The sequence below is a fragment of the Corylus avellana genome, chromosome 2 (assembly GCF_965113065.1).
Source record: "Corylus avellana chromosome 2, dhCorAvel1.hap1.2, whole genome shotgun sequence".
NCBI classification, from domain to species: Eukaryota; Viridiplantae; Streptophyta; class Magnoliopsida; order Fagales; family Betulaceae; genus Corylus; species Corylus avellana.
The window spans coordinates 5,110,599-5,123,881 of NC_142491.1; the positions used below are offsets into that span (position 1 = coordinate 5,110,599).

General features: G+C 36.4%; 1 protein-coding gene across 2 annotated transcripts; it reads right to left on the reverse strand.

The window, feature by feature from the left end:
* Positions 1–1,600: 1,600 nt before the first annotated feature.
* TOPII (topoisomerase II) lies at positions 1,601–9,221 on the reverse strand. 2 transcript variants are annotated; one of them, XM_059606513.2, is made up of 19 exons: positions 8,564–9,221; positions 7,295–7,587; positions 7,136–7,202; positions 6,752–7,022; positions 6,414–6,613; positions 6,109–6,318; positions 5,864–5,977; positions 5,661–5,771; positions 5,406–5,570; positions 4,971–5,312; positions 4,720–4,853; positions 4,263–4,617; positions 3,984–4,170; positions 3,844–3,893; positions 3,343–3,765; positions 3,076–3,265; positions 2,921–2,982; positions 2,722–2,836; positions 1,601–2,418 (listed from the first exon to the last, which is right to left on the reverse strand). In XM_059606513.2, the coding sequence occupies exons 1-19, from the start codon at positions 9,137–9,139 to the stop codon at positions 1,814–1,816; spliced, it is 4,470 nt and encodes a 1,489-aa protein (XP_059462496.2). In that variant the 5' UTR covers positions 9,140–9,221; the 3' UTR covers positions 1,601–1,813. The 2 variants fall into 2 exon arrangements, with proteins under 2 accessions (XP_059462496.2, XP_059462487.2); XM_059606504.2 differs by having other exon boundaries at positions 2,722–2,839.
* Positions 9,222–13,283: the final 4,062 nt, after the last annotated feature.

Here is a 13,283-nt window from a genome sequence, read left to right on the forward strand (position 1 = left end):
GGATTTGAATGAACATGACAATATCCAGTTTATTATATTTAAGAGGTATTTTTGATTTTTCAAAAAATAAAAGGATAAAAATACTTATCTTATATAATTAATTGGATTCGATTCCTGTAACTATGACGTTTCTCATGTATTTTTATTTTTTATTTTTTTAACCAATGACGTTTCTCATGTAGCAAAATTTCTTGTTGAATAAGTTCTAATCCGTGCAAAAAAAAAAAAAAAAAAAAAAAAAAATCAATAAAGGACGCAAATGCTAAGAGAGAGAGAGAGAGAGAGAGAGAGAGACTCAACCTTCATATCCAAAGGGAAATTCCATTTTCTTTTTAACTGTTTTGTTATTTTTCAGATTCTGTACTCTTGCCCAGAGGTGACAATTTGGAGTAATTTTATGAGGTTTACTTGTATTTTATTTATGTCTTATTAAGAATGATGTGGCTATTAAAATCACCATTGGACTTGTGATTAATCATTATTGAGTTTTGATTCAAGAGTGATTTTAATAGTTACATCATTCTTAGTATGATACAAGTAGACCATTTAGAATTACTCAATAATTTGTGCTCAAGTTGGGTTTGAATTGTGTCAAAAGTATGTGTATGGTTCGAGTTGTGTCAAAGTATGAGTATAATACTATATAAGTTAATTTTTACGCTACTTATTTAATTACATGCGTTTGATTCATCAAATCAATCTTACACGTTAATTTTGTGTCAAGTTCACAAGTCGTGTTAAGGTATGAATATAAAACTATATAGATCAATTAAAACTAAACATATTTAGTTAAATGGGTCAAACCCTTCAAGTATAACCTGCTAATTTTGTATTGAGTTCGTAATGGCCAACCCTATTCATGAAAATGGGTTAAGATTGAGGGGCCTTTCAAGGTCCATGCCCCTTTTGCTTTAATTACCGCTTTTTGCTCCCCTTTCTCGGCTTTTGCCCAAGATACAAGGGATCGAGCATTTTTTGGCCAATTTCCTTTTATTGGTTCATATTTTCTGCATTGTATTTCTATTTTAGATCTTTTGTTGGAGAGCCCCTCCCCTCCGGTTTTTTTTATTCCATGTAATTATTTTCCTATTTGCTTAAAACAAAAATATAGAAAACAAAAATATAGAGATTTCTCAATCATAGCAGATTAATATATATATATATATATATATATATATATATATATATAACAATAGAAGAGTAATTTTAAACACTAGGGTAATGTGGCAGTGGCATTGCCCATCAAATCTAAGAGAGGGACATTATCACACCAACCTAATGAGGCTGGAGTTGAGCATATAGCATTACTATAAAAAATAAAAAATAAAATAAAATAAAAAGAATGCCTTGTAGTCTGGTTGCTAGTGCATACATATTCGGCCTAACTATTTATAGAGTAATGTTAAAAATCTCTCATGTCACTCCAAATATAATGTGACTCTTAAAATTACTGTTGGACTTGTGAATTTTAATTAAATTGTGATTTTAAAATTCACCTCATTTTTAAAATGACAAAAGAACTTCTAAAATTATTCATATTACAAAACAATGTAGTAGATTAGTTATTATTATTATTTTTTTTGTTACCGGTGAAATATACTTGCACGGTTAAACTGCATAATTCAATTGCAAGGGGGAAAAATATCCTTCCAACCCAACGAGTCACAACATACAGTGACAGTTGCTAGGAAACACAATCTAGCAGAAAATCAAAGCACCAACTACAAGAGAAACAGAGTACAAATGTATTCAGGGGAATGAGATTGAATTCCCGTTTCAAGTTTTCAGTCAGCTCCTCAACAGAACAACTAATCTAGTCCTCTTCCTTTTCATCAAAATCGGTATCAACGGGGGAATTTTCACTTTCAGAGTCACTCAGCACATATCTTGTTTGCTTGCGGTTCACCCTCTGAGGTCTTGCTCTTGCAGGCGCAACTTCTACCGATTCTTCAGTACTGGCAGAAGTAGAAGGTTCACTTCCAGTTGCCTCATTTTCCCCACCAACCTTGCCCAACACAGAACCACTTTTTTTGTTGAAGGGAGATTCCCTCATCTTTCTCACTTTCTTCTCCGGCGAAAACATCGAATTCGCAGCAGGCTTAAACATGTCAGTTACAAGCTTCTGGCCCAATGTCTTAGGCTGTTGTTTCTTGGGTGCCTCTCTCTTCTTTGCTGCTACAGGGGCCTTAGCTGCCTTGGCATTTGCAGCCGGTTTTCTGCCTCCCTTTTTTCCTGATTCTTGGGCAGCTACAGCTTCAATATCAAAGTCTTCATCATCAGAATTATTCTTTTCATCATCATCATCATCATCATCACCAGAAACCTCTACAACAGTGACCAATGGCTTCTTCTGCGCAGCAGTCCTTTTGCTGGGTTCTTTCTTCCTGGCTGGTACTTTGGGCACTTCAGTCTCCATAGCTGCAGGCATAAAAACAGAATGAGCTAACTCATAAATACTTGCAGGAAAAACATTCCCAGTGTTCACTTTTAAACATCGTAAATCAAGCAACTAATTGTTTCTGCTGCATCTCAAGTAAATTTTTAAGCTAATGCTGTTAAGTAGAAAACAGCTTATAAGTGTACATAATACTAGGACATCCTTGCAATTAAATTGATCAAGAAAACAGAAGCACATACTGTGATCAGTTGTTATTATATGCAGCAGTGATAAAATAGTGTAAAGATCATAATCATCAAATAAATATATGCCTATAACATTACCTGCTGATTGATCAGGAGATGAATCAAGGTTATAGGCAGCAAGTCGTTCTTTAAGCTCAAGCACTTCGTCATCCTCATCATCATCCTCATCATTCAAGACTAAAGTGGGCTTTTCCTGCTGATAAGGAAAAGTAATAACAGCATAAGTTATAGAGACATCCTTTACATGGGCTGAATGTATTATAGGAATAGAACAGACCTTAGCAGGAGCTTTTTTAGAGGGCCCTCTGCCTCTGGGTTTCACCACCTTAGGAGCTTTCTCTAACAAAGCAAGCATATGTAAACAAAAAATCTAAAGAAAAACCAACACATATTCTGAAAAAATAAAGAATAAAAATATTGTTTCAGGTGTACCAATTTCCATTGCAGATGTAGATGATCTTGAGATGGTTTCTGCAACTGATTCTGCATTATTTGCCTTCTTATTGTCCTTGCGTGGGTTCTTGGGTGCTGCTTTTCTAGACTTCATAGCTGCTTTACCTTTTGCTTTGTTTCTCATTTCCTTTCTCAGCTCCTCTGACTGAGCATCATTTTCTTCTAGCTCCTGAATCACACAAAACAAATCAGTTAAGAAACAAATTAAATAAGCATCATGCGAAATCGTAAATTTTTTGTTCATACATCAAGCTGCCTCTCCAGAGCATCCAGATCTTTCATCCAAAAAGACCGTGGAGTTTCCTTCCTTAAATCCTCAACCTCCTCTTTGAGTTTGTCCCTGTCAGCACATAGCTTCTGAACTCTCTCAACGGTCAAGTTTCCAATCGCCATGTCCAGTAGATACTGGTAATCACTGATAGGTATTATGCTAACCGCATCAGAGTTCTCTTCTGCTTCTCCAGTGTCATCAATTGCCCCAGCAACCTCTGGTTCAACAGATTTAGTTTTCTTTGGCAAAGGAGTAAAACCTTTTATTTTCAGCTCATTAAACAGATCAGCTCTCTTCCTGTTGCTCACAATGATCTCTCCATTTACAACTGCAAGGATAAACCTAGCCTGGTTTTCCAACTTCAACAATTCCATTTCATGTTTGTCCAATAAAAATTTCTGCATGCATTTATAAAATTGTAGTTAATAGTTGCACTAAGAAGCTGCTGAAATATTGATGATCATAAGTGAACTCACCTTTCTTTTCTCATAATATTCAAGTCTTAGGGGAAAAAAATCTTCAAGAACTGAGAGAAAAAATCATAAACAGAAAGTATGTTATCATTGGAATATACTGAAGAATAAATATAAAGCACTCCATAACCTCTAACACATACTTTGTTCTGGGGTGTCATACTTCTTTATCACGCCTTCTGGGTCAAACAGGTGCATGTTACTTGTGCTAATTGAGGTGGTTAGTTTAAATTTCTTCAGCAAACCCTCTTGCTTGGCCCTGACCAAGTTCTCTTGGGTCAAGAAGATGTCAAAGTCTACTGTTACATCGTCACAATACATGCCAAAATCCTGCAGCCAGCATAATTTTCATGAGAAACTGGATACAGACCAAGACACCTTTTGATGGATGTCATAATTCTCAAGTACGTAGTGAAATTTACCTCAATTAGAGGATCCTTGCATTCTTTATTACTTGAAGAAATAGATTCCAGAAATTCCTTGTAATCCTGGGTCCACCTACGAAGTGGCAGCTCCGTTATCTTGAGTGTCGTCTCGTTCACTTCCTCTATAATTCCACTAACAGTATAGCTGTTCCCAGTTTCCTTTGCAGCTTTCTCAATAGTTCCTTTAAACCATCTATACCATGGATCCATAGGCTCCATGGTATCACCCTCCAACAATCGCCTAAGATTTGCGATGATGTCTCTTGGGTTATAATTGGGAATGTAAGAGCTCCAACCAGTTCCAATTCCTTCACTACCATTGACAAGAACCATTGGAATAATTGGCATATACCTAAAATAGACAAAAAAGGAATTGTAAGCTTTATTAATGTGAAGGTCCTCCATAGCAAAAATGCAACAATCCACACAACAAATATAGAGAAGGAAAAAGTACCAAGTTGGTTCAATTGATTGCCCATCTTCATTCAAGTAGTTAAGAAGGTCGTCATCATCCTTATGGAACAGAAACCGTGTGATAGGAGAAAGCTGAGTAAATATGTACCTAGCACTCGCATGGTCTTTGCCTCCCTGAAATCAAACAGAATATACGAAAAATCAAAATGTGAAAATAAGCACAGAATTAATAAAGAAAGATGGAGCTTCATTCCTATTTAAAAAGTGACGCGTGGGTTTTGTTCATCTCACATAATTACGAGTTCCAAACTGGCCACTTGGTAGAAGAAGGTTAATGTTGTTGCTGCCCACAAAGTCTTGTGCCAATCCAACGATGGTACTTTGAAGACTCTGCTCACCGTGATGATAGGCTGAATGTTCAGATACATAACCAGAAAACTGTGCAACTTTTGCTTCCTTGATAAAATTCTTCTTAAAGGAGGAGAAAATAATCTTCCTTTGACCCGGCTTCAGGCCATCAACCATGGAAGGAATAGACCTTTGGAGATCTGCCATGGAAAACAATATAAGCTCCTTGTTGACAAAGTCACTGTATTTTATGAGCTTCGCCTCCTGATCAAGGTGAGTGCCGGGCTGCACATTAAGAAGATGATGTTGTATTAGAACCACATTGTCTTAATTAGGTTCTCTAAAAATCACAACAATGAAAGATGGCAAAACTTTGACCTCAAACCGCCTGAGCCAATTCTTCCTCTCTTCTATCTTCTTCTTACTGAATGCCAGCTCAATGGCCTCCCCATCTTGGTCATCTTCCCAAATAAAATCTTTCCTGTGCATCTCAAGATTTGAGAAGTACTCCCTCCCTTCCTTTGATGTGCTTGTTCCCAACCCCTACAAAACAGAAACAAATCAGTACATGAGAGAAGAATAACAAGGTGCTCTAATTGGTTCTCATTGCTTGTACAAATTAAAAAGACAAACCTTATAGTACTTGATAGACCAGCCACTTGCTTTCCCCCTCAAACTTTCCTTCCACGACTCGTACTCAGGCATGGTATAAAACGATAATTGTGTCCCATTTTTGTGGGTTGCCTGCCAAGATGATAATAGACAATTTTTCCTCAACAAAAGATTCCACTTAGTATTAAAGGTTTGCTATCAAACTACTTAACTGAAATACCAACCTTCACAATGGGAGTTATAAACTCAATTAAGAAAGAAGGAACTTTTAACAGTGATGGCCAGTAAGAATGAATGAAGTTGATCAACAACCCTTTGATGTGGGAACCATCATGATCCTGTACAAGCGTAGAAGTTAAACAATTCGTATCTGGCTAATTGGCAAAGGTAAACCATGTGTCTGTTACCATTCTGGATAATTTTGTAAACTGAGAGAGAGAGAGAGAGAGAGCCGTTTAAGGCATCACACCTGATCAGTCATTATCATCAAATGACCATATCTCAAGGACTCGACATTGGCGTATTCTTTATTCTGCTGCAGTCCAAGAATCTGCTTGATGTACCCAATTTCTTTGTTCTCTTTGAGCTGTTTAATGGTGGCTTCCCGCACATTGAGCAATTTACCTCTCAATGGGAACACACCATAGTAATCTCGACCCACAGCAGCAAGACCAGCCAACTGTATGACTCAATAATGTCAAAAATCATAAAAATTAAACCAAAAATGAGCTGCATTGGTGTCAAAGTGAACTGCACCATAACACAACAACTTACAGCAAGAGCCTTGGCTGAATCTCCTTCGGTTAAAATCAAGGTACATTGTTTGGATTCCTTCCCCCCAGCTTTGTTAGCATCATCCAGCTTTTCAATTCCATGAATCTTCTCTGTCTTTGTTCCATCACTTTTCTTAAGATCTTTGCTCTGCTTGAAATTTGCCCACGACAGGAGACTATCCACAATTCCAGACTTTGTGACTATAAATAGTGTAAGGGCATAAGGATCACTCTCTAGCACTTCAATGATAATCTTCTATTATCGAGAATAATGAAAATTGAAGCAATATTCATCATTAAAAAGAAAAGAAAAAAGATGGTGGTTGAAGCATAACAAACCTTTCTTCAGAAACTCTTCTGAAAGCTCACACGTGGACCCGAAACTGCTATGACGAAGCGTCAGAGTTTCCTTAGTTTGGGAATCAAAAGCAGGATTGTCAATAAGAGCATTGACAAAAACCCACAAGTAGCTCTTCACATTATGGGCCTTGACATTGGCACTCTTGTTCTTCTTGTTTACAAAATTCATCACATAGTTTGTAATTTGACTAGTGACGTAATCAACATGGGTTCCACCCTTGATTGTTGCAATCGAATTCACAAAGCTGACCTGTTAAGGGAAATAAATAATAAAAAAAAAGAATCCTCGATATAAGAAGACTAATACAGTTGCAATCACAATGTACTCAGTACTCCCTGTGCTTCAAAAGATCTTGTAGATACCTGTTGAAACTGCCCATCACTAAGGCTCACACATATCTCCCACCTATCACTAACTTTCACATGATAGCTGAGGAAATCAAAGAATATAGTCAGCAAATTCATGCTAAGAAACAAAAATGAAAAGTAAACATAGAGAAACCAAAGTTTCATAGAAAGGACCTTGGAGGTTTCTCGGGTTTAGATTGAGCAGCGGAATCTAAGTAGAGATTAACATAATCAGTAAATGATTTTACAGGGACCCGATTTCCATTCAGTTCAACCTTCACAGACTTTCCAAGGCAACCGGCCAAGTCAATCACACGCTTCTTCATTAGTGCAACCACATCATCCTCAAGATGGGTCATGTTAAATTTTTCTAAGTCAGGCTTAAATGTCACCTTCGTCCAGTTCTCATTCTCCTTGCACTTGGTTATGACCGGCTCAGATTTCTTTCCCATGTTATTAGAGAATACCTTCAAGTTCAGCAAAACGAATTTACTGAGTTTTGCAGACAGATGAAATGATGTGACTAGAACAAAATCTATAACAGGATGCTAATGCTGTCTTTCTATAATGAGATTAAGAAAACAAAAGTTCAATGTAAAATCTCTTGCTTCCCAAAAGAAGAGAAATCATAAAAATTAGAGCCAGTAACCTAAACTGGGAGTTTGCATGCTCCATGATCACCTAGAAAACAAACAATGCAAACCACCAGATAACTATGAACCACATTAAAACAAGATACTTAAGCATCAATTATAGTTACGCAAAGAATCTCACCCACAAAACCTTCTATTTAAAAAAATTACAATTTCAAAACGTGAAAATACAATATTTAAAAAATAACTAAGCATTTGGTAAAATCACGGTTCGGCCTTTAATTGTGCATTTTCAAAAAATTGCACCCGAACCATTTTTTTCCCGAATCAGACACTTTTTACAATGTTGTTTAAAATCCGTGTTTTACTTGCTAAAATGTGAGGTCAAACGCCCTCTAAACAGTAGAAACACCTTAAAACCCCACAATCTATTAAAAACCTTAAATACAATCACTACAATAACCCCAAAGCCAAGAACTGTGTGTAAACAAAAATCAATTATTACATTTATGTAGAAGTCCAAGACAAGGAATTGAACCAATTGACCAAAAATATTATCCAAGAATTGAAGCGCACATCACATAACCCTAAGCACTATCAACTTCCAAAAATTGATCAAACAACAAAACCCAAGAATTAAACCAAAAATATAATCAAATTATTTGAATCCTCTATATTTCCTACAATAATTTCCGATTAAATGATTCAAGTTTTTTCAATCAAACAAAAACCCAGGCAACCGCAGACCAAAACAACCATTTAAACCACACACCAACAAACCAATCTTACACAATCCAAAAACAACAAGACCCCTAAAAGCCCAACTAGTCCATTCACTCATATCCAGTACCTGCTTGTACTTCTTCTGGCGCTTTCCATCGGCGGTCTCGATGATGAACTCAGTCGAGAAGATGTTGGTGAGCTTGGCTCCATAGCCGTTGCGACCGCCGGTAGTCTTCTTCTGTGTGTCATCGTAATTACTGCTGGTGAGCAAGTGACCGAAGATCAATTCCGGCACGTACACCTTCTCCTCCTGGTGGATCTCGACAGGAACCCCATCTCCGTTGTTACATACGCTGATAGAGTTGGCATCGGCGTCGATGACGACCTTGAGGGAATCCATGGAGGGGTCGCGCTGCTTGTTGTCGGCGGCGTTGACGAGGATCTCGTCGAAGATCTTGTAGAGGCCGGGGACGAAGGTGACGGGGCGGTTGACCATGAGGTTGGAGACGGAGTCGAAGACCCAGAGGGTTTGGGTGTGCTTTTCAATGGAGCCGATGTAGGTGTCAGGGCGGAGGAGGATGTGCTCGAGCTGGGTCTTCTTCTGGTACATTTCTTCGATGGTTTTACCGGTGGTGGGGTTGGGAGGTGGGTCCATGTTGGCGGCGTCGCTGGGCTGGAGAGGGCGTCTCTTGTCGATCGCCATTGCAGGCGTTTCTTGTTGAGAGAGAGAGAGAGAGAGAGTTCTTGATTTGTTTGGGACACAGAGGAGGTGTCTCTGAGGAGGGTTCTAGAGAAAGAGAGGGATTTGAAGGGGGAGCTAACGGTCAGATGTGATTTGAATTTGAATCTGGAGTGCTGGGCGGGAGGATTTGAAAATGGTTCATTTCGGGGTTTTGGAGATCGGACGGTTGTGCGTATCACGATTGGTTTTGAAAAAAGGCTCCTTCCCAAAATAAAATTAAACAAATAAAATTATTCGACTTTAAAAAAGTAAAAGGCTTAAGAAGGCCTTCTAAGCCATAGGGTGCATCCATTATACGAGGCCCAATTAGCGAAGGGGTATGTCTAGTCCAATGCCTTGCTATTTGGGCTTGTTAGTGTCAATCTCAAAGCCATAAAAGAAATACTTAGACAAAGGCTGATTTTTTAATAGAAAAAAAAAAAAATTGTTCTTTAAAAGATTTATCACTCGTTTGCACTATTCTTCTTTGCAAGAACTCCAAATTATTCTCTCGAAGCTCATTCAATTTATCATAAATGATACGTTTGCCTCGAAATAACGTTGCCCAATAAAAAAATTCTATTTTATTGGGCCTTTCGATACAATCAAATATAAAGTCTCAAGAACGCCATATTCTAAGAGTCTTGTGCAAGTTGATTCAACCCACAAGTTCCCCAAAGTGAGGGCCAATCTTCTAGCCTAACCATACAACCTAGCCCATCAGTAACACCTTCATTATCTTTGTTACTTTTAAGCAATTATATTTGCGTAGAATGCTGATTTAAATTAAACTCACATCAGAGGAAAACTTCTCTTCAATGGTTTTAGTTCAGTTGATTTCAGTGCAATCTTTTATGTTGTAACATCCAAAATTTATTGTTGTTGTTGTTTATAGACCACTTCAAAATCGTCATTCTTGAGCTCAATCCAAGATGCCATTGAATCAGACCAATTTTTTTTTTTTTTTGGGGGGGGTACTATATTAACTGTTATGGGACAATTGATGTTGGGTTCCCTCCTTTTGTTTATATTAATGAAATTTTTTAACTTTAAAAACAAATTGGAAGTTGGAACCCAATATGGGCCCACATTATCTGTATTTGTGGGACCTTTTCTAATCTTCTGAAATTCATTGGGTCACTCGTCTGCCAAATCCAAACAACCCCAACAACAGAAGGGCCATCACCTGGGCCCTTGAGCACATGCCGTTTGTCACTTTCACAAAGATGATAGATTTGATATGAAATTAATATATTCATGTGATATGCATCATCAGATTTCTTTTTTATTCAAATAAATTGCATCACTTGCATGAAACAATTCAAACATGTCATGTGCCATTTCCCTTTTTTCTGCGACCAATTGTGCCGCAAAAGCATCTTTTTTTTGTTTGTCTTTTGTTTTTGTTTATTTATTTATTTAATTTGGCTTTATACCAATCTTAATCAAAACTAAAATATGGAGCACAAATTCCATCATTAGATGCTAACAAAATATTAGTTAGGGTCATTAGAGGAACCATAAAATCTGATAATCTTTTAGCCTTATAACAATTAGTTAATAATTATCAATTATGGAATAGGCTTTATAGCTTTGAGTATGTTACTCTTAGGCTGCTATAAATTAAAAAATCAAATCAAATCAAATAAAAAAAGAAGTTGTGGTTTTTAGCGGCCGTTTTAATAGCCAGACCAATTATTTGGTAAATTCCTTGTTTACCAAATAATAGAAAAAAATAATAATAATAATAAAAAAAATTGAAAGTAAATCTTATTACTCATTTAAAGAAACAATTATATGTAGTTTTACAACTTTGAAATGCTTCTTCTATATATATATATATATAAGCTTCAAATTTTTTTTTATTAACCTATAATTTCTAGGACCCTTTGTTTACACTAATCCTGAATAAGAAAGATGGACCAAACGGTGCCGACATGTGCACGTGACTTAGATTTTATTTGGATAGCACGTGTCAGTCAGTAGCGCATGGTATGGTTGGTGTCCATATCTTCCTTAGGATAAAACAATAATTAAGAGCATATGATTATAAAATAATAATAATACTAATTAAGAGCATGTCCTCTTTCTACTGTTTACAACGTATACTTTTATGATGGTTAGTCACTTAGTTGGTTCCACTCCATTAGGTTAAGGAAAAAAAAAAAAAAAAAAAAAAAACCTTTATTCTTGATGTTTGACCCATTTTTTTAATGAGCTTATAATGTTTAAAAAGTAGTGATAGACATTTTTAAAGTTTTAACCGTAGGCAAGTTTTTTCTTCTTTACTTTTTTCGTCAAATTCGTCTTACTAGACAAAAATAACCCATGTTTTTTTTATTAAAAAAAATCCCTCTGAAAATAAGTTAGGGTGGCTAAAACCGCTCTCAATGGCCCATTAAGAGGTGGCAGCCACTCCCATTCGGCTGGAATGGAATGGCAAACCACCCGCATGGCTCATGAGATGGCGAAGTCATATATTAGTTCGTTACTGTTACTATGTAAAACTAAAATTTATAATTGATTCTAGAGATCTTCATTTATAACTTGATTAGTTACTTTAAATAAGAGAAAAATGTAAAATTAATCCTTATGGTTTACCTAATTAACAATTAGCTTTCTGTAGTATTAAAATAAACTTAAAGGTCTTTGAAATATGCCGAAAAAATAATTTAGTCTCTACAGTAAAATTTTGTCAACTAATTTAACAAATTTCGTCAGTATGACACTGATTTAAATTAGACAACTATCACAATTTTATTGGTTCTAATGTTTCAAGCTATCCGAATCTGTTAAGTCAGTAAATGAAATTTGACTGTAATGACTAAATTGTTTTTTTTGGCATACTTCAGTGACCTTTAAATTCGTTTTGATACCATAGGAAATTAATTACAAATCAAATAAACCACATGATTTGATATTACATTTTTTCTTTAAAAAAATAAAGCAAATGTAACTTTCGTCAAATAGGTCCCTACTTGAAGGAAGCATGTTATCTCCCATGTGCATATGAGTGTCCGAATGGAAAGTGCCAACTTCGGCCATTCTTCTGTGTTGTCTTTTTATGTGGGTATACCTTAGAGTTAGGGTGAGGGTGTTAAGGACCAAAGTTTGGTACTTTTCTTAATAGCACTCCTATCTTTTCAAGTGGGTTTTCTATAGATTATGCAGCAAGGAACATAATCATTCTAGCATGCATCCAAGATTTGGATAAGAATCTTAGAAGTCTCTTCAAGCCATTGCTTTAAGGATTGCAGAGAAAGTAAGCCCTAAAATTCCTATAATCCAATTAATGACCAAAAACCGATCTCAATGTAACAATGATAAACCCGCTACGTGATTATATTTTAGCTTTTAGATATTGGCACTACAGGTTTTTATCACTAACCATTTTCGCCTTTCTAAACGCTTAATGAACATGTTTAAGAGTTTCGAAGAAAAAAGGGATAAAAAATGATGACTACATCAACGACAAGAGCCTACGGCCTTATTTCTCGGCACAAAGTGCAGTCTGTCAGATCTCTGAGAGGCACGTAATCAAAGCTATTTTTGCCGTCAACCTCTCTTGTGATCCAAACACTAGAGAAGCTTTGGTTGTCCTCCTTGCAGCCTCTTGAGCCTCTCAACTTTAGCTTAACTACTTCATCTCTAAAGGTGGCTTTTAAATTGTTAATGCTTGTATTATCATTTTCTTCACCATCACTAACCGGAGAATATCCACTATTATTGTGAATACCCTCTCCTCCATCTTGACCTCCTCCACATGGGAAGTTTGAAAAGTAAACAAAAGCGCAAATTTTTGTGCCCACAATGCAGTATAACAGGATGCAGTCAAACTCTTCTTAGACTACACTCTTCCTCATATATAAAACCTCAATTTTAAAACTATGTTAAATCATTGGTTATCTCAAAATCTTAAACTTTTACAATAATCGGTAGTTTAAGAATATCTCCCTAGCAACCATCACCGACCTACTTATTGAAGTAATTGGCTGACACAACTATGCTCTCTACCCACACCCACATTAAGGCCATGTTCAAGACCATCACCTAATACTGCTAATGTAATTGCTGCAAAATCACCAACCTTCATATCTTCCACGACCTCCAAACCTTTTAAAAAGGA